At 39.8% G+C, this 22,168-nt stretch overlaps 1 protein-coding gene across 1 annotated transcript in view; it reads left to right on the top strand.

Annotated features, from left to right (window-relative positions):
* Positions 1–12,315, top strand: part of LOC123969582 (multidrug and toxin extrusion protein 1-like) — a 15,900-nt gene extending 3,585 nt beyond the window's left edge. The window contains exons 2-16 of the mRNA XM_046047124.1: positions 1,719–1,820; positions 1,992–2,060; positions 2,245–2,393; positions 2,853–2,895; positions 3,112–3,156; positions 3,241–3,338; positions 4,129–4,226; positions 4,533–4,714; positions 5,394–5,502; positions 6,769–6,844; positions 7,636–7,705; positions 7,794–7,926; positions 11,430–11,524; positions 11,638–11,701; positions 11,778–12,315. Of these exons, the coding sequence (XP_045903080.1) occupies positions 1,719–1,820; positions 1,992–2,060; positions 2,245–2,393; positions 2,853–2,895; positions 3,112–3,156; positions 3,241–3,338; positions 4,129–4,226; positions 4,533–4,714; positions 5,394–5,502; positions 6,769–6,844; positions 7,636–7,705; positions 7,794–7,926; positions 11,430–11,524; positions 11,638–11,701; positions 11,778–12,019 (1,575 nt within the window). The 3' untranslated portion in view covers positions 12,020–12,315. The remainder of the gene's footprint in view (positions 1–1,718; positions 1,821–1,991; positions 2,061–2,244; positions 2,394–2,852; positions 2,896–3,111; positions 3,157–3,240; positions 3,339–4,128; positions 4,227–4,532; positions 4,715–5,393; positions 5,503–6,768; positions 6,845–7,635; positions 7,706–7,793; positions 7,927–11,429; positions 11,525–11,637; positions 11,702–11,777) is intronic.
* The last annotated feature ends 9,853 nt before the right edge of the window (positions 12,316–22,168 follow it).

Below are 22,168 nucleotides of genomic sequence, written 5' to 3'. Positions count from 1 at the left end.
CCCAGAATGCAGGGTTACTTGTGGTTCCTAGAGTCTCCAAAAGTAGACTAGGAGCCAGAGCGTTCAGCTATCAAGCTCCTCTCCTGTGGAACCAGGTTCCAGTTTGGGTTCAGGAGGCAGACACCATCTCCACATTTAAGAGTAGGCTTAAGACTTTCCTCTTTGATAAAGCTTATAGTTAGGGCTGGCTCAGGTGAGTCCTGAACCATCCCTTAGTTATGCTGCTATAGGCCTAGACTGCCGGGGGATTTCCCATGATGCACTGAGCTCCTCTCTCCTCTACTTTCTCTCCCTCTGTATGCAACCTTATCCCATTATTGCGTGTTACTAACACAACTTCTCCCCTTTCTGGTAGTCTTGTGCTTTCTCGTCTCTCTCCTCTCACTTCCTGCAGGTTTTCTGGCTCTGGAGCTGTGGAGTCTGGATCTGTGGTTGCAGGTCACCTGCTGCCCCTGTGTTCCTGCTCGACACCCTCTGCTGCAACGACTATTGTTGCTAGTCTTATTGTTTATAATCATTAACATTAGGATGGTTACCATTAACACTATTATAAATATCTGTACCATTTTTCATTTAGTCTATAGCAACATTACCTTCACTGTCTGTACCTCTGTGTATATTGTGTAGGCTGCCTCTCTCTCACTCTCTCTCACACACACACACACACCCACCCACCCAACCGGTCGAGGCAGATGGCCGCCCACCCTGAGCCATGGTTCTGCTCGAGGTTTCTGCCTCTTAAAAGGAAATTTTTCCTTGCCTCTGTCGCCTAGTGCTTGCTCTTGGTGGGAACTGTTGGGCTTCTGTAAATATCATCAGAGTATGGTCTAGACCTGCTCTTTTCTGAAAAGCGCTGTGAGATAACTGTTGTTGTGATTTGGCGCTATATAAATAAAATTGAATATCCTGCCTAAGACTGCACTAAGCTGCTTCATCCAGCCAGAGGGAACAATCACTGCTCCGCGATCTCCTGTCCCTGTTCGCTCTCCGATGCCTAAAATGGGTTGTGTCGCTATATTAAGACCGGCACGCTGTGAACAGCTGGTGATTGTTCCCTCTGGCTGAATTCTACGTGTGATCCGTGCACTACTGCAGCTGGCGGCTCTCCGCAGCAATACGCAACTTTCTAAATTATTCCATCTCACGGAGAAAAGAAGTCTGGCAATACTGTTGTATTAACATTCATGCTAATAAAGGAAATTTCGTTTCGACCAAAGCTAAATGAAAATACAAAAAAATTACTATTCATATATTTCATCAAATAAAAGAATAATAATAATTGTATTTCTATATATTGGATATAGAATATTAATTTATCTAGGTTTTATATAATAGTATTTGCATGTTACGCCCCAAACTGCATATTCATTAAGGCAAAAGTACTAAATGAACAGGTGCTATCTTGCGCTTTTCGAAAACGTCGTTCGTGCACACCGTTAGTAGATCAGCTTACGTGTTAATTTGCTGGTAATATCAAGTTTGCACACGTTCTTACTCACGCAGAATTAGTAAATCAGGCCCTAAATGTAGTGACATAAAAGTCTCTGAAATGTAGTGGACTGAAATATTATCAAGTATTATTTAATTATGCCACAGAGTAACTTACCTCTGCAAATGTATGGTTGGTTGTCTCTTTTATTAAAATTTCACCTATTCGGTCTTTGTGTCCCTCTGTAAACTAGAAATGAAGTAGGGCTGTGTTTGTGTTTGTCATCCAGGTCTTATCCCAGTTGATGGTCTTCATGATCAGTGTCGTCAGCATGGTGTTCTGTGGTCACCTGGGGAAAACAGAACTTGCAGGGGTATCTTTAGCAACTGCGGTGAGGAGCTTTCATTGACTCTTCTCTTTTTATGCTGCCACCCTGTTTGTCGCCGTGCACTGTCTCTACAAGCTGGCTTTTGAATTTACCTGTTGATGAATGTGTCCGTAAATATGCATGTTTGCTCCAAAAATTTGTTTCTTAACAATGATTTCATTTTTTGAACTGCAGGTGGTTAATGTCACTGGTATTTCCATTGGCACTGGTTTGACATTAACTTGCGATACCCTCATTTCTCAGGTAATGTTCTTTGACCTTAAAGTATTTACCTAACAAGGGCAGTCATATAATGTGAAATTTAGTTTGTGCTTAAGTCCCATTTAAAACAGCTCAACAATGTACAATCAGTACAAATTAGTCTTCTTAGATCAGTCATAACCTTGATTATTGGTATGAATAGTGCTTTCTGACTGTGCTTCTTCAGACGTATGGGAGCGGTAACTTGAAGCGTGTGGGTGTGATTCTCCAGAGGGGGATTCTGATTCTGCTGCTGGCCTGTTTCCCCTGCTGGGCCATCCTCATCAACACTGAACCCCTCCTACTTGCTTTCAAACAGAGCCCAGAGGTTGCCAGGTCAGTCATTATTAATCCCCAAAACAACATACACCTTCACCTTAAGTGACACTTCTGCTGAACATGCAGTCTTGTCTACAGCCATTAACAACCTGGTGTACATATAACAGTTGTGTTGTCAAATCCAGTTTTAAGACTTTTTTCGTACAACACCCACATCTTGGTGCTGTCCTAACATATTATGCTGGACAAAGTCTTCTGTTTAATGTGTTTAAAAAGCAGCAGGATCTCAATGTTTTACAGAGTGCAACCAACTTTACCTCCATTGGCAGTCATCCAATAGTGGTCTGGGCTCTGATATCCAGTACATTGTATTGATACATAGAACAGCTATTTGTCTTACATGGTGGTCTATTCTGAGCTGTGACATAATGACATACAATATGTGATATATTCATTTTTATGTGATTCACTCATTTGATTTCAAACAAACTTACAATTTGTTTTTGTGTCATGAAGGCTCTCCCAGCTGTATGTGAAGATCTTCATGCCTGCTCTCCCGGTGAGTTTGGTGGCTTTGTTTTCCTTGGAGACATTACAGTATTTATCACCAACTAAGTTGGGTAGATTCCAATTTTTGGTAATGAGTAACAGTGAAGGAAGATGCACAACAGACTGCCATGGACAGGTTTCTGGTGATTTTTGTTTAAACATCACAAATTAGCTCTTTTTCTATGCCAAAGTGACCTTTTTGCCTTTATCTGTCTTCCTTCGTCAGGCTGTTTTTATGTACCAGCTGCAATCAAAGTGTCTTCAGAATCAGGTGCAGTCTCAACACAAGACAACTGATGTGAAAATGAATAATGGCTAAAGTATAATTAATACTGTGACCTTGTGGTGTTTGCAGAAAATTATATGGCCTCAGGTTGTAACTGGAGCTACTGCAAATGTCATTAATGCACTTACCAACTACATCTTCCTCTATCATCTGGATTTGGGCGTTGTGTGAGTTTTGAAATCATCCTGACTATAAATTAGAGATTACTAGCATACTACTCACTCAATCTTTCACATCAGCAGAAACAATGGGTTTTCATTTCTGCTAACATTTACGTCAATATTGTAATATGTAAGAAGTACATTTTTCCTACATAGGTCATTATGTGTAACATTCACAATCACAGCACAAACCACTGTTATAAAAAATTAAGCTGTTATTTCACAGAACTAAAGTTGGAAAAATGGAAACCCCTGCGTACTGTAACAAAATCTGATACAACAATCCGGTAATACATATTGTCTTTGTGAAATCCAAAGATTATAGCCGTGTTAGGTCTGTAAGGAGGACAATGTCACATTGTTGGTCAACCACCCTTCCTTGAAATATCTCAACACCTAGGCCTACTGGTTGGGTTGACTATCTGAACAGAGTCATGGGCCCACAGCTTAAAATGTAATGGTATTTGTTATCAGTCTCAACATTATTTTCCACATTATGTCCACGTGTCCAACACACAATATTAACTACCACAAGTAATCATTGCTATACATTTGACTCAACATGTCTGTTACACAGCATCTACAACAATAATTATTTTTAGTTTCACACTTGTACTATTACAGGATAGTGTATCAGATTGCATTACAATGTGCAAGTATTTCTGTTTGCCTTGTCATGATCTGACTGAACACATGGACACACAGTACATTGCCATAACAGCTGTCAAAGTGAGGATACTATGATTGAAGAAATGTTTGCTATTCTTGCACTGAAACCTGCTCTCTTGTCTTTAAGTGGATCTGCAGCAGCCAGTGCAATCTCACAGTATTTCACAGCTGTGCTCTTATGTATTTATATCTGCTGGAAGGGTCTGTTGAAGGAAACTTGGCACGGTTAGTTATTTTCTCCCTTTTGTAGAGATTTCGACATGTGTTAACAATGTTTTCATTTCTCTTAATTCATTATGGATTTGACTGCAGTAATTTTCTGATGCTGTTCATCACTCAAGTCTGTGGTCTTAAACAACTTCTTAATCAGTAGTCCACTGAGAACATTTTGAAAACACAAGATGGCGCCAGTGTCTTAATAATGTCAGATTTTCATTCCAAATAGTCCACATACATTGTATTTGAATTTATTAATCAACTGCTCTTAGGGTATGTTCTAACATAGACAATCAACACATCTCTGACCCACAGGTTGGTCCCTAGACTGTCTGCAGGAGTGGGGTAACTTTATCTGGCTTGCCATCCCCAGTATGCTTATGCTTTGCCTGGAGTGGTGGGTATTTGAGCTGGGAGGATTGCTGGCCGGAATGATAAGTGACACTGAGCTGGCAGCCCAGGCCATAATATACCAGCTGATTTTTGTAGCTTATATGGTTAGTAACTCTAAAGTGTTTCCTACTGCACCTTTAATTTTGGGTGAGTCTAAAACGCTAACAAAGCTAAATGGTATTCCAGGTACGATAATGACATTTTAATGATCATGCCATGGTGTGATGGTTGTGAAAATGCTAAGAGCAGATAATGAGATATATATTTCTTTATTTAATCAGATAATCTCATTTAGATCAAATTGGCAAGACCTGACTGAAAAGAACACAGAGAAAACAGCACAGAAAGAAATTTCTCATGTGAAATAACAAACTCTTCAAACTAAAATACTGTTTTCATCTAGGACCACATCTCTCATACTGATCGATAAATATATTTTAAGGGCCTTTAAGTCCTCTGTAAGTCATTCCATTTACATGGTGCAAAGTACTGGAAAGCAGTCTTCCTAAGCTTAAGGCTATGCAAGCATGTCTAAAGATGACAAAGGCAGACTGTAATCTTGAGTTAGAGAACAGCCCAAATGTGTATAAAATGGTATCGTCTGCATAAAAAATTGGAATCTGTGGCCCAGTAATAACATTGTTGATGTAGATAGTGAAACAAGCAGCTAGATTTGATTATCAACTATTCATTCATGCCTATGAGGTGAACACTTAAAATTGATTTGTATTTATTATCAAGACAAATTTGTAACGAAACTTTCATTTTTTATTTTCTCCCCAGTTGCCATTAGGGTTCTCTACTGCTGCCAGTGTACTGGTTGGCAATGCTCTTGGCGCAGGAAACATAGAGCAAGCCAAGCAATTTTGCAAGCTTCCCGTCATCTGTGCATGTAAGGACCAATGTGGTTCAGTATGCATTGTCTGCATTACCTGTCCACAACATCATCAAAGTAGATATTTTACAAGAAAATATATTCATAGACAATGCTCAAAATCTGTAGCGCTGCAGACCCCAATTTGGTAGCCTCACTCTTTTGGTGCGCTTGAAGGTGTTGTCTCTAGATGCTTCTACCTTCATCAGAACGTTTACAGGTGTGTTTCATCATGTTGAGAACATTACATGCAGTCAGCAAAGCAGTAGTAATATAAGGCAATACCATGGATGTTGTAGGTTCAATACTAGCTGATTTAACGCAAGTAGGTTGTGTTTTGAATGATTTCAATTGATTGATATTGAGTAAATATGTTGTGCTTTTTCATTCTTCATTAATTTTACTGTAACTACGTCAGCCAAGACAGTGGTGTCCAGACAGACAGACACACTGGGAACACACGGGAGCTGCAGCAATTCAGCAAAGTAGCCATCACACACATGTAGAGGTAGACAGTGTGGCCTCGGCAGTAGAGATATTCCTTAGCTATTAATAGCTAGCCACAATGACCTTGTAAGGACACATTGAAAGATCAACTCTGATGGTTTGATAATTATTGGCCCAATGGGTGTAAATTCATGTTTTAAACGTCACTAAAGTTGAATGTGAGGCAAAGTCTCCACCCAAATTCACTTTAATAGCTTACTGAAGGACATACAAAACAAACAAGTTCATTTTGCAGCCTACATAGCTAATAAGCTAGTCAGCCTAGTAACTACCTTTAAAACTCACCTTCATAAGTCATTGTTAGTCAGTTAAAAACCAAAATAGTGTGGCTCTCTTTTTAATACCACTGCTAACAAACTACTGTCCTTGGCTTGTAGGTTTTGTTACCAGTGCAAGTTTATTTGCATTGTCTTTGTGCCTCTACCAGCACTGGGCTGCCCAGGGTTAGACATGCATTTATTTTTTTTTTGTCATTCAAACTTTAGTTGCATTCCCTGTTAGCCCCATGCAAATAGCACAGCATAGCCAATGAATATTGATAGATATAATTTCCACTAATTACACTGCTAAATGTGCAGTATGCCTGTTGCCTTGCTTGTTTGGCAACTATTCTCAAAACATGCTTTGGTACAAATGCACGAACAATTGAGCTATAACTGAAACGCCCAATGAGAAGCTCTCTAGCTTCTGCAGATTTTCATGTGTACAGTCTTGTAACGCAAGTCATGCATTGCTCAAATTTATCATGTTCTAAGTGTTCTTTTTTCCTTATTGCAGTCACAGTTGCATGTGTTGTTGGAGGTTTTCTCATCATCACTAGAAACGTCATTGGATACATTTTCACCACTGATCAGTGAGTATAGACTTTTATTACATGCAATTACCTTCCATTCATTGACAGAAGTTTTAAAATCAGCATGAATTGATTTCTCATCCATTTAAGTTAATAAAACATTGTCGTATTTTGATATTTCAAAACATGATTTGTCCACGAGCTTGTTATCCCAAAAACAAGCTGGTGGACAAAAAACAAAATGACCATTGCTCCAAGTTTTCAGTGTCACGAAGGTGGCTCTTTTTTTTTTTAACACACCTAACCTGCTCTCTGATTGGGGTTTTAGGTTTTGTTGAACCAGCTAATGCAAAGAAAAGCTTGGCTATGTAGAACCTGCTTCATAGGACACCCCTCAGAGACTTATTATAATTATTTGTAGTATTGTTGTTAATAGAGCTCTGGTCTACTACAAAAGCGAAAAAGCTTTTAGACTCAACAAATGAACTCACTGTTATGAAATACCCAGAGATTCCCAAACAAGCCATAATACTTTAAGTTAACCATGAATGTATATGTTAGTGTGTGTCATAAACCTGTGATTAAATACGGTTTTCTTTCATCACTAGTGAGATTACTGTTCGGAGATATTTCAAGAAGTCATGAAAAATGTGTGATGGACCTGAACTAAATTATCCGATACCTATTTAGAATAAATTCTAAAATATAAAATCCCATTTAATATATATGATGATACTTCACAGGAGAGCTAAAAAAAAATCCTCTCCTGTTCTTCAGGCTTATATTTCAGGTCAACTTTGATATTTTTGTGTCTAACAGGAATCTCTGTCTGCTTTTTTTTTTTTTTTTAGAGATGTCATAGGGAAGGTTTCTGAGGTGGCAATTATATTTGGTTTCATGCATATTGCTGATGCCATTGCGGTGAGAAAATATTCATGCAAGTAATCAGCAAAGCATTTCAGAACTAATACACAAAATGTGATTTGATCAAATATGTTGCTCTCATCAGGCTGTAAATGGAGGTGTTGTTAGAGGAGCAGGAAAACAGTTGATTGGTGCTCTGTGTAACTTCGTGGGGTTCTACTTCATTGGCTTCCCTATTGGTGTGTCCCTGATGTTTGCAGCACACATGGGGATTGTAGGTAAGATTCAAAGATTTATATTTACCATACTCTAGAGGATGTTTTAAAAGGCTAGTTTGCAATAATAATGTATAAGTATAAAGGACATTATTTCAAGATAAAACATAGTATTTATAGTAAGTATTAAAACATTAAAGTGCATTTTTTCTGAAAAAAACATTTATAATGTACAAATGTCACAGTTGAAGGCAAACAACATAATTTTTGCATTAGGCAATAGACCAACACAGTATGGTATGACAGTCCACCAGCACAAAACATACACATCACTTCTACTAGCTGATAAGCAATAGGTTTAGTTGCAATGCACACATTGCTGTTACGTAAAGCTCCTTTTCCACTGCACGGTACCAGCTCAACTTGCCTTACCTCACCTTTTTTTGGTTTTCCATTACGGAAAAGTTCTACCTGTACCTGCTTCCAGGTATTTTTTTTCGTATCACCTCCGTTGTGGTGCCAAGCGAGCTGAGGGATACTAAAATGTGACGTGAAAACACAGCAGACTGCTGATTGGTCAGAGAATCGTCACTATTCACTGCATCATCATTGCGCATGCCAGACAGAGGCCAGCAACAAAGTTTTATATTTTACAGATTTCTTATTTAATTTCACTACTAAATCCACTTCTGAGAAGTTGAGGTGAGAAATAAACTGTGTAGATTTTGAATATTGACAGTTTTATGCAAAGTGATGAAGGAACAAAAATGTTCTTGCAAGTTTAGGAAGAGTTGAGGAACTCCGCAAGTGGCTGCGGGGGAAGCCTGCGGCAACCCGCGGGAGGAGCTTGCGAGGCCGGCCAGCCGCCCGCTCACGGAGCCCTCTCCTCTCACCTACACAGACCGCTGCAGTAACAACGGCAGAGGAAAACACAGCTGGAAGGTTTTCATACCGCTTATCTGTCTTTACATTCTGAGTAATGTTGAAACGTTTTAACTTGAATCTCGAGAGTGTGGGTTGCGTGTGTGTGTTGAAAATTACGTTGCGGCAGTTGTGTGTGGCGTTGCTATGTTGACCAGCTACAATGAGGGGTACTATCTACAATGGAAAATGGAGCAAGGCCAAACCGAGTCGAGCTGGTACTAGTAATGGAAAAACTACCATTATAGCCCCTTTTCCACCACTGGTAGCTGCTTAGACTAGACTCTACTCGAATCACTCTTCGCCTGCTGTCCTCCATACCCCCTCAATGTGGCTGGTCGTCATAGCAATGCCACACACAACTGCCATGACGTAATTTTCATGAATGTAACAATCACACAACCCACACACCTACTGTCTCTTGAATCAAGTTAAAACATACACAGATTGTAAAAACAAAATCTTACAGCTGTGGTTTCCTCTGCCATTGTTACTGGATTGGAATTACGCACTTTAAAAATACTTATTAAAACCTTCTTTCTTTTCACATTTTTATTTACAGCATTATATGTTGATATATCACATATGTATATTAACTAATTGAGAGAATATCAGTAGTTCTATGTAAAATCACACATTGAGCACCCAGCACAGTGAGTACTGCAGGGGTTTAAGATTTAAGATGGGGACTTCCCTCACTCACTACCTGGGTTCTGGAAGTCCACAATGCAGGCTCAGAGGAAAGTGTGTGGTCACAGGTCCATAAATGTAGCAGCCAGTCTGATGGGAATTATGGTAATGAAAAGATGAACTGAAGCCTAAACAGCAAGTCACCCCTCTTGCTGTAGAAGTGGGTGAGGGCAGTGTGCAGTACCTCGGAGACAGTATCATCTGTAAATCTGTTTGCCTCTTAAATAAAGTGTAGTGGGTCCAGGTTGCTAGGTTGAGAGGAGCCAATGTAGTACTTAATCAGCATCTCTAAGCTCTCATTACCATTAAGGTGAGTCGTTAAAGCAGGCTGATAGAGTTGTTGGTACAGGGACAATAGTGGACCTCTTGGAATTGGACATATCAACATCTTTTAGCACGTCCTGCAGCGTAGTCTCTACTTGGGCAGTCCTCATCATGAGACAGACTCCGCCACCCTTAGATTTGCCAGATTCCTCTGTTCTGTCCATATGGAAAACAGAAACTCCAGTGATTGGTTTGATCCGGCAACTGGGGGATGAGGCATGTCAGACATAAGATGTTACAGACTTGGATAATTATGAATCAATTCACAAATGTCAATATCTAGAGGTTAATTGTTGACGGAACGAAAAAGGTGGAACTCGGAAATGCGGAAGTGCAGCTCCAGACTGTGGTGGAGACGTGTGGTTCTCCCTGTTTAGCACAGACAGCAGCTTTTTATTGAGTGACTGCTGCTACTAAAATTTCTCCTGCACACTGTGCAGCGCGTTAGCGCTTTGTGAGCGTCCGTCACTCATTCTTCAAATGACAGTTATGTGACAGGCGTGAAAACGAGCGGAGCAGAGGAAAACTTGAACACTAAGTTTCAGTCTGGCAGTAAATGTACAGTGTAGGTCACCACATGTCCGTTTATTAAAGTCTATCTGTTGTTTTCCAGCTACTAGAAAAGCAGTTAGCGCTAGCAAACATCTCCTTCAGACTGCGGTCTGGAAGCTGAGCAGGATGTTATTTGGCTGCTGTAAAGTTGGTTTGATGTCATTTATCCACATATCGAGTACACAAATGAACGAAATGCTGTTTCTCAAAGCGCATGGTGCTCATTACAAGATTGTTGTAATCAACTTACAGGACAAGACACAAACATTACTACACTATACGAGACAAAAAAAGGAACAAATATATTAAGGTGGAGTGAAAGAGATTTGGCTCGAGCATTTTAAAGTGTAGTTCAACACGTATCTGACTAGCAACAGCAGAGGTCAGTAATAACGCTATAATAATGTGCAAGGTTAGCTACGTTTATCTGAAGTAACATTAAATAGTTGCATTTCATTACTACCTACTACTTTGGATTGTTACAAATACTTAAAATGCTTTAAAAGTACCAGTGAGAAAAATACATCTGTGTCCTGTTCATTTTACAATCGCATTGTAGCCACAATTGTAATGAGGTACCTTGAAATTCCCACCCTTAAGGTGATGAATCGAGGAATCGAATAGTGAGACCAATGACGATGCACACCCCTAATTCTCCTCTTAAAGATCTTTTTCTCCAAGAACTGGACATTTGCGAGTAGGATACTGGGCAGGAGGGGTGTTGGGTTAGACTCTCTGCCCACAATTATTTTGCCTTAACAAAGAAAATACTTCGATGGTTGTTGGTGGTGCAATGGTGAGCGTCTCACATCTGATTAACATTAAAAATAATACTAAATACATAAATGGTGAGTAGTAGGGATGTCACGATCAAGTTTTATCCCTAAATGCAGTCCTTTAATATTGGGAATCTGCAGATTCCGACGCTGATCCTTATATACTTATCTGATCAATGTGTAGGTAAATATGTATCTCACACAAGCTGAAGCTAATTAAGCTTATTAATATGATATGAATAAAAAGTGTTTGTCAAGTAATTCAGGAAAGTCATTAAAACTCTTCTTTCATGTCTATAATAGGACTATGGACAGGATTGACCATTTGTGTGTCACTGCAAGCAACTTTTTTTATAATATTTTTGTACAAACTTGATTGGAAGAAGGCTACTGAAGAGGTGCGTACCTGAACTATTTGAACAGTCAAAAAGATTCTTAAATTTTTATTTGTTTTGAGATATAACTGAAATCGAAAAACGTGAAAACAGCTGTCTTTCATGTCTCTGATCAGGCTCTTGTAAGAGCAGGAGTCCAGATCAAAGAAGAAAAAGAGATGGTCCAGATGGAAAATCTAGGTAAGTGTGTGTTTACATGGCACATCATTTATGTGTCAGTTTAGTGTTAATACAAAATATTCCCTCAAACTTCTAGACTCGATACAGAACTGGGACCAGGTCAGTACTACTTCATCCAATTGTGAGGAAGCTGGGGAGGACCACACATACCAGGACGTGCATATTCCAGACCAGAATAATTCTACTACCACTGTAGTGGGAGAAGTTCTTTCAATAACACAGTTGGTTTTACGGCGTGGCCTCACATTGCTGCTCATGATTGTCATCCTTGCTGCTGGAATCCTCGCCAATAACCTACTTGTCAGATTGTTCGTATAGTGAACCAGGCAGTGTTTTAATTATTTTATACTAAAAAGGAATAATACAGAATCTTTTTCTCTCCCTGGGAGAAAGAGGTGGGGGGGTGGTTGAGATATCAACCCTCAGACAGCTGAAGTACCCTCACCTTGTGCCTAATTGACCCTTTGCAAAGCCTTGCCCCAAATACAAATCTGACCAATCACAGCGCAGTATAGGACTCACTGAGTTCCGACACTTTCAATGCAATTTTTTAATGCAAAAGGAGTCGTTTTTACTAGCTTTTTTTTTTTTCGCTGTATTTTTCCAAGATATGGTCAAACGCTGTTCCTGCACTTGTAATAATTACAGTCGCTACCCAGAGAGGTTGATAGAAGTCCAATTTATTCTTTCCAAAACCTAAAATAAATCCAGAAAAATTTCGGCTGTGGATTTTTCCTAATGTAATGTTATTTAGCTATAGCTAACTCACTTCCTACTGAATGTAATAAAGCCCTACTGTTCTGCTTTTTAATGATTGTAATAATGAATAGAGGCCTACCCAGCTTTACAGGAAGAGTGTTGATCTTTATCGTTGTCTTTTGTCTCAATCGTCGGGGGATGCGGTGGTTCACTTGTACTGTATGATTGGTAGGCTTGAGTCAGTTTGACAGCCTGAATACAACCTTCAAATGTATAATGCAACTGCAAAAGTCTTTCTTCTGAGATCGCTTTTTCCAACAAATTTGACAATATTTCTCTGGGGAGTGCAGTAATAGACAGTGGCAGAGCCGACAGTTTGTCGGACTTAGCAACAGTAACTAAGGTGGGCGGGGCTTAGCAAAGGGTCAATTTACATTACTCTGGCTGTTTCTCAATACCAAGTTCGGATTTCTGTACTTTAAAGCTGGGACTTGGCAAGTTTGCCTCAGGAGTACAAACTTCCAGGAACATTAGCATCAGCAATTGGAACAGCAGCAGACTTGATGACGGCCGGACCCGTTAGCGGGCGGGACCTCACATCTCCGAAAATGTTGTAGCAATCTTCTAAATCAGCTCTGTCATCATCCACATATTTGTAGTTTAAAAAACTCTTAAAACTACTATATGTGACACAAGAACAGCAGTATTATAAGTTACAGTTCTGAGTTCTCGTCCAACATTTCCGCTTTTTGGCAGCAAAATGCATTCTGGGATATCTGGCGCTCTGAGGTCCATACAAGTCACCATCGATGGAGGCTCGGTAAAACAGGCGGAGCAAGAACACATCTGGGTATTTGACAGTACTTGGCTAGATGCAGACTTTTGAATTGGAACTGTACTTTGGCTGCGACTTATGATGTTTCAAAGTACAGACAAGAACGCAGATTGAGAAACAGCCTCTGTTTTATTGTTTGTAATCTGATGCCATGTTCTTATAACTTATATATTTTGTAAGTAAGGATGTTTAACAATCAGTATTCTCCTAGAAGTTAAGTTTAGTTAAGATGCTCCTATGAAATGTTTTTAACTGGTAACTATCATAATTGTTATGGACGATTAACAATAACTTTATTTTTATCAAATGCTTAAAATTAAGAACTTTACAAGAGTTGATTGTGGAAGGGTATTTGATTACAAAACACGTAAATAGACTTTAAGAACTTATTAACGTTAAGACACAGAAGTCTTGGGGGAAACATAGCCCTCCCCCTGGGAACACGCCCCAGGCAACAAAAACAGAGCCATAGCTGCTCTCTGGCTTGTCTGCTTCTCTCTCGGCACGCTTACGGAGCGTGCTCCGTGTCCAAGCAATGCCAACGCCCAAGATTTCGACCCGGCATTGTCAGTGAAATTTTCTTAACATTTACTTTCTTTTGTTTGTTAAGAGTTCTCTGACCTCAATGCGTTCCAGGTGCATGGTGGTGCGCGACACTGAAAGTGAACGCAAACCATGGATGACCGTGACAAAGTGTGCACACAGTTGCACCCTCAGCAGTGTTTTAGGTGTTAATTAAAAGCATGGCAGTTTAACTGCAACAACTGACATAAAACTGTGTACCCCTCTAGCTACATCAGTTGGTAACCCTCAAGTCAGTCAGTGTTGTAGTTACACTTCCGTAATGTTTTGGCATTTTTAACAGTAACTTTTATGCAAAGAAGATGACTTTATGTGAGTCTTTACTGTAGCCAGTTACATAATAGGCCTAACATATTTCTACCTCAATGTACATGCAGAACAGGTTTTACTATATGACCATATGTATTATTTTAATTTAAATACATGCAAATATACTCTTTGTTGCTTTTTAGTTTATGGTTTACCATTTACAGTGTGTGCATCCATGGGCGTTGACATTGTTTTGTGACGTAATTCAGCTGCTACTCTTTAAGTCGGAGTACATATATTGTTCTCCGAGTTCATAAGTAGGAAATCCGACTTCAGGTGGCGTTCCAGGGTAGTTTTTCTAGTTGGATGTCGGAAATTTCCCAGTTCCGAGTTGCCTGGAACGCAGCATAAGCCTAACTAGTCATGAGGCCGACCAAACCCCAACCGGCTGTAAGACAGCAAGCAGACAAACGAACTACATTCTGTGGTCGAGGTGATGTCCTAATTCTTTAGCCTTTAGTCATTTTAGCCTAAAACTCCTAGCCAAATTTAACTTAGTTATGATCATATAACTTGTGTTCCTTAGTTGTCTTACACTCAAATTCTTTCCACAATAGACCAACTAAATTCACCTTAAACTGTTATTGTCATGTATTGCATTCTGGTTTAATCATTATTGTATGTATGTGATATATTTAACCTCACTGTGTATTCACTTTAGTTGGTTAATAAATTTTACCTTAATCACAGGAACTGTGTGTGTGTGTACTGTTTAAATCCAGGTCACTGGACTAAGGATTCACGACTTTGATATGAGACTGACTGATTAAAACAATTGACTAACTGCTCACTAGTAAATAATTGTGTAATTATTAAAACCATACCTAAGGCATCCTGAAGGCCTTAGGCAAACGAGATTCAGGTGGTGCCCCAACACGAGTGCTTATGAAATATTATTTTTGAATATTGTTTTTCATAACTTTATTAACCAGTAAGTAGTTTTACTACATAGAAATTACTCTGGCAGACATGCGGATGTTTGTCACACTTTACAGATCACAATGAGGATAAACATTTAAGTCTCCGCTTTGTGTTAGCTTGCCAATCATATTATACCGTCCAATATGACAAGCCAAAGACACTTTTTACTCAGGGGTTACAGCTACAGCAAACCAGAACTAAAATTCAAGTAAATATAAGATATATTTTGATATGCATCAAGTATGAGAACTCCAGCTCTGCTTTCTGCTGAAAGTAACACTACACTTGACAAATGGATCTGTCATAGCTGGTTTTGGTTTCAAATTTCTTAACATATGGGGTTAAAAATGTCATAATGCAAATTGAAAGCAGAATATATTCAGGCATTACCTGCCCTCTTTATGAGAAGCACTACAGGGAGCACTGATAGATGTTGTATATCCAGGGTCTAAGGGTGGAGGGTGTCATTTGCTGCACAGATTGTAAAGCCCCCTGAGGCAATTTTCTAAAACTGGGCTAAAATAAAACTAACTTGACTACATCAGAGTATTATGTATGGGATTGTATAAGTAAATACGAGTTAGAAAATGAATTGTTAGATATTTAAATTTGACACTTTCAATTTATTTTTTATTTGTCTGTACTTGTGTCTGTGAAGGTTTGAACTGATGAATTGAGGTTTCCACAGGTTGTTGAACAAATCACTGGGAGGCAGCATTATCTGAGCTCCAAGTGACAGCAATAACGAAGCAGGGCAGAGGAATGAAAGAAGAGAAGGCCTCTGGCAGTAGTTGTCTACTGACAAGAAATTAAACCTGCATTAACACTTTTGTAATCTTCATCGTGATTGTGAGCAAACAAAAGAAACAGGCTACCAGATTAGGAGAATGCTATGATGAGCAGGCCTGTTGACATAATGACGACTGGCCATGAAAACAGAAATGCATTGTTTTCAGGTGATACCAGGCTGTAGCGATTACACAATTGAACAAATTGTAAATTTGACATTTAAAAATGTAGTAGCAGTAAAAGCATTACCACAATGCCAATGAGTAAAAGTCCTGAATTCAAAATTGTACTTACACCTACCTACAAGGTAGTCCTACATAAGATTTGTCAGGAAAATGTTTCAAAGTAGGCCTAATTGTATTATGCAGAATGGTCCCCTTTAGAGTGTTGTATATACCTTTTATTAGAAGTAGCAATACATCAAGTGAATAGAGCAAGTTGTGCAAAAGAGCACCAGTGGCTCCTGCTGCAGGTAGCCAGCCACCATGATCTTGTGATAATGCGGTTTCCTGTCCGTGTGACATCTACACAACATGCAGAAGCACTGAATGCCCCACCACACATTGTAGCGTCATAAGTTGACATAAAGTATGATTGACGGACTCATCTCGTCCACTCTAGTGCTCAACACCAGAGCCCCCCCAAGGGCTGTGTGCTTAGCCCCCTCCTGTTCAGGCTGTACACCCACGACTGCATCCCCCGACATGGAGAGAACTCTTTTGTGAAGTTTACGGACGACACCGTCATCATCAGCCGGATTTCAAACAACGATGAGACTTCATATCGGGAGGAAATTGATAATCTTGTAGAGTGGTGCTCAGTGAACATCCTACTCCTCAACATCAGCAAAAAAAGGAGCTGATTGTTGATTTTAGGAAGAAGGAGATGAAGATACCCACTCCTGTCTACAGTGAAGCTGAAGTGGAGCAGGTGAATAGTTTCAGGTTCCTGGGAATCAGCATCAGAGAGAACCTGGCATGGTCACATCTCCACGCTGTTGAAGAAAGCTTAGAAATGGCTGGATTTGTTGAGGAAGCCTAAGAAGGCCAAATTCCTGTGCCAAATTCTTGTCAGCTTTTACAGACGAGCAATAAAAAAATGAAGCAATCTGCAGCAGGTGGTTAAAACTGCTCAGAAGATCAGTGGTACCCATTTCCCGAGCATCACTGATATCGGTGAGGTGAGGTGCCTACTGTTGCGTTCCGTAACATTACAATCGTTCAAGCGTTAGACTACTCATATACAGTGATGTATACGATACCGACAGGTAGACGTATTTCCATGTACTGCGGTGACCAATTAATGCGGAGCTGAAAAGAGTAGAAAAACAGACAACCCAACCCAACAACCCCTGGCCCAAAACACTGTCGCCCTCTGGCACCCAGGGCAAATGAGCAGAACAAAAACACAATCCAATACATCACCTTCTCCCCACTTATTAGATTGCTGACGAGTCTAAAAGTCCAAATTCACTCAAAGTGAACTGCGGGCCGTTGTCACTGACCAACACTTCAGGCAGACCATGGAGGCTAAACAAACTCCTCAGGGCCTGAATAGTCTTGAGGGTTGTGATGGAATCCATCCGTTGCACTTCTGGCCACTTCAAGTGGGCATCAACCACTACCAAAAACATATGTCCCTCCAAAGGGCCAGCAAAATTCACATGTATTCTTTGCCAGGGTGTTTCGGGCCATGGCCATGAGTGCAGCGGGGAGGGACTGGGAGACTTCTGGTTGCGTTGACAAGAATGACACACTTTGGCCTGCTGTTCACTTTGCGCATCCATCCCTGGCCACCAGACATAACTCCGTGCCATGGCTTTCATTTTTCATTCAGGGTGGCCTGATTCAAAATCACACCAAAAAGAAGAAATTGAAATCAACAGGCTGATCCTTGGGTGACTTTCATCACAGCATCTCATAATGTGACTCAGTATTGTGTATGACCCCCACGTGCCTGTATTTCCTATAGTGCAGTCTTATCTTAACAAGTATACATGATCATATGGCCTATGGACTAGCACAGTTTCTATGATCATGTGTTGTACTATACCTTATTTGCTTCTACTGGTGGGTGCTGCTGAAATTAGAAAGATATCATGGCCAATTTGTCTGACAATTAACATCCAAATTTTTAATAATGACTACGTTTCAGTAATTTAGTTATGATTATGTAGTTTGTCATTTGTTTTGTCTTTGGAAGAATTTGCTAATTTGTAGAGGCAGAGAAATAAAAGTGGAAATAGGCATAACATTTCATTATACTTCCAATTTTAAGATAATACAATTGTTAAAATCAGTGTTCTTCAATTGTATATAAAAGGTTCCTACACCAGGTAATGACAGATTGAGACAGCGACATCACCTCACAAGTCCTGACCTGTTCTTCCCCCATTTACATTGATCTGAACTGGCACTATTGACAAAACCTGGACTCATCACATGAAGACAAAACTCAGGAACTTTATTCCATAGAGCAGGAAAATTTGTAGTCTCTTAATGCTACACACAGAACATAACAGATAGTTAAATATACATTTGAATATGGTAACATCAAAAAAATGGCCTCTACAGTTATTATTTAACAAATATACATTCACGTATACATCCAGGAAGTAATTGTCCAGTGCATTTTCTTCATTTGTGTCTGGGAGAATGTAAACAGCAGTAAGATCATAATGATAATATGATTTTCTCCACAAGGAAAATTTTTTCGATTATCCAGTACTTGATGTAACTTGGCCACATTGGCCAACTGAATTTTCTAGTTTACTGATTAAAATGCTGTGGTTGACAATGTCAAAGGTTGCAGTCAGTTCTAGATAGAAAGTTTGTATGCAACATTGTTGATCTTTTGAACACTATTTCAAAGCTGTTTCAGTGCTGCGGTTAGTCCTGAAGCCAGATTGATCCACATCATATAGATTGTGGAGGGACAGGTAACTATGCAGTTATTTGTAGACAACCTTTTCAAATATTTTACTAGGAAAAGGAATATTAGAAATTGGTCTGTTGTATCACCTCGTTTGGACCATAGAGGTATTAGGTGAAAAATGATTACAGGCTTTACAGACACAGTTTCTTATATGTACCGCCACAAGGTCTTGAGCTGATGATACACGGAGCATGATGAGCCTCTAATGTCAACTTTATGTCCTAACTTAGGAGAGAAGTAATTGTTGCAAATCTGAATAAAAAATCAGTGTGGCTTTGAATCTCTTTACGAAAATCTGCAACATACATAAACAGATCGGTACATTGTAATCAGACTCACGTTAAGTTACAGCAATGCACTGCCATGTTGAGGCTGCTCACATAACTCACTAACAGTATACTAATAAAGGAAAACATTTGGCACAACTCCTACATTTCTGTTTACTACAGGAACGTGGGTGGCTGTGGCTCAGGAGGTAGAGCGGGTTGGCTGTTAATCTGGAAGGTTGGCTGAATCCCCGAAGTGTCCTTGGGCAAGATATTGAACCCCAAATTACCCCTGTGTGAATGTTAGTTTCTGTTTGAGCACTAAGGCTCAGTGTTTGAAAGTGTTGTACAGTCATGTTCACCTGCGCAAGAGAATTCTCAACTTGCTGCAATTGAACTCTGCCCAGCTGTGACACCGGCGTGATAGCAAGTGCACCTTGCTGTGAGTCCAGACAGTTGTGATGCGTTGTGTTTTGCGATTAAAACATCTAAAATCTGTGGCGCAGTCTTACTCTGGGACTGTGCAGTCTGTGTACTGTGTTGGTCAAATGGTCTAAAGGTGATAATTCCAGCGGAGCAATAAGTAATGCACAGCAGAGGGTAGACTTAAAAGATCTTATGAATTCTCATCAAATGATGACACAGATGTGGGAGAGATTCTGAATGTGCAGAAGGTTTTGAACATGAGCAGAAAACCTGCTAAAACACAGGATTTATTAAAGTCCAGGAATTTATAACTTTAATTAAAATTAACTTATTTGAGGTGAAAAGGTGCCACATGCACACCCACATGCAATAGACACAAAAGAGGAGGGAAGACTGAATAATGCCTGCATGTGTGCTGACTCAGCAGGGATTTTATTAGATTAGAAATGTTGATCTACAAGACAAATATCGGCTATTTAAAAGCAATAGCTACAGAATGTCTGAAATCCTTACTGCATTATATTCTATATATTTTTTTATATATTTATTTTGAATTGTCACCTGCTGCCTGAATTTTGTGTTCCCCTTTACATAAATGAAAGCTTTTCCACCATAAATTGAGGCAGAAAAGACATGTGTCACCAGAATGCAGGAAATTAAGTCCTCAATGCTTAAATTTTTCTGGGGGAGGACCCCCAGACCCACCTCTTCATTTGAGTCATTTCCACTATTGAAACTAAACCAATGCTCTTGCATTTCAAGAAATCTACCACATACTGCAAGATGTCTCTGGGTTGACTCACAGTTTCTGGAGGGGAATAGGTTTGATCTCCTAATTTAGGCCATGATGTGGAGGTTGACAAGTATGCTGATCAAACTTATTCATTATTGACCATGATTACTGACTGGATTTTTATCTATACATGCTAAAATTAGGAGTTTACATTAGGAGAAACATTCTTGAGGATAGGGGAGCAATGACCCCAACCCATTAGGTGGACTTTTTAGGGTTGGGGGGGCACCGTTTGAAAATCTCGCCTAGGGCGCCAACATTGCCAGGGACAGCCCTGGTCATGTTACAGGCTTTACAGACACAGTTTCTTATATGTACCGCCACAAGGTCTTCAGCTGATGATACACGGAGCAACTTTTAGAGCAGAACCCAGCACTGTCTTGTTGAGGCTGCTCCTAACATAACTCACTAAGAGTATACTTCCTTGTGGTAAAATTGGGATCTAACGCTTACTTTTTAACAATGCCCTGCTTGTGTACAGGACACCAGAGTACAATACATAATTAAACAATACCAAGAAGCAAAAGTATCACAGAACAATACATGAAGAAACAAAAATACAATACGATACTGTGTTATGAACCCATTAACCTCACATAATATAGAGCTAGTGCAACCCAGTGCATGTGTGTAGATGCAGCTAAGCATGGGGCAACACAGGGACAGACTCAAAACACAGTGAAGTGAAATAACAAAAGGAGACACTAGGAAGACACTGATGACAATTGCATTAATCACCATTCACTCCCTGGTCAAATGACATCGTCAGTGATGCAGGTAGTGTCCTCTGTTTCTGTTTGGCGGATGTCTATTAGGCCTAAACGTTACATCCATATGTGTACGTAGTAATAATACCATGCTAGGTCTGCCGGCTGAGACTTTATAGCTGCGCTGTTATGTTTTTCAAACCTGCATGTACCGACAGTAACGTAACTCATGCATGTCAGCAACAGTTAGCCTAATATAGCTAACTTGCTAATGTTAGCATATCTTACCTGCTATACTGTCCGCTGCTTTCTCATCAGATGGATAGCATTCCTTTCATTGTTGACTTTGTGTGTGAGGCCACATTGACCGAAATACTGTACATTTTAGTTATGGTATTATAAATGATAGTCCTCCCTCCAGCTTGGCTCACTTCCTGTGCTAGCTTTCATGGCAGTGTGCTGTCAGTCAGAGCTCCGCCAGCAGTCCATAAAGTACCTCTGCGCCTCAGCCGTTCCAAACCCTTCCTGCAGCCTTTGGGCCTCGCCTCCTCATTTGCATACACAACTCAATCCCTAAATTCCCAATACCCCAATCCTAAATCCCCAAATCTCCGATCTTAAATTGTTAAATGACTAAATGCCCAATCCTAAATACAAAATGCCCTATCCTAATTATCAAATTCATTTTCGACTTTGACTTTTAGTGTTTGATTTAGACTTTCAATTTCTGTTTTAGACTTTTAGTTTTAAATCTGACCCAATAATCCCTCCATATTTTCATGTAGGCCCCATAGAGATACAAAATATAATCTGCCAGGGAGTACTGGTCAAGATGGAGAGCAAAAATAAAATACCAAAAGCAGTGACATTGGTTTGTCATAACTGATTTTAAAATCTTTTTGAACATGTTAGGAGAAGGTAAAGATTCCAAGTGTGCCTTTTAGCTCATAAGGCAGGCTTTCAGGGAGACATACGGCACAGGAAAACAGACAACATGGACGAAACTATGGCAAAGACTAAAAGGAAATGAGGGTTATAAATACAGACACACACACAAGCAGGCAGGGTGAACAAACAGGTAAAACCCCCACTCCAAGGAACATGTCCCGGCGTTCCGAAAACATAATCAGACACCTGACCAAAACACTACAAGACAATATAATCCAAGTTGACCCAGGGAGGAGGGATTTTAAGGGCCCTACAAAT

The sequence above is a fragment of the Micropterus dolomieu genome, linkage group LG04 (assembly GCF_021292245.1).
Source record: "Micropterus dolomieu isolate WLL.071019.BEF.003 ecotype Adirondacks linkage group LG04, ASM2129224v1, whole genome shotgun sequence".
In the NCBI taxonomy this organism is placed as follows: domain Eukaryota; kingdom Metazoa; phylum Chordata; class Actinopteri; order Centrarchiformes; family Centrarchidae; genus Micropterus; species Micropterus dolomieu.
The sequence above is the reverse complement of the archived record's forward strand: the minus strand, read 5'-3'. Positions and strand labels throughout refer to the sequence as shown.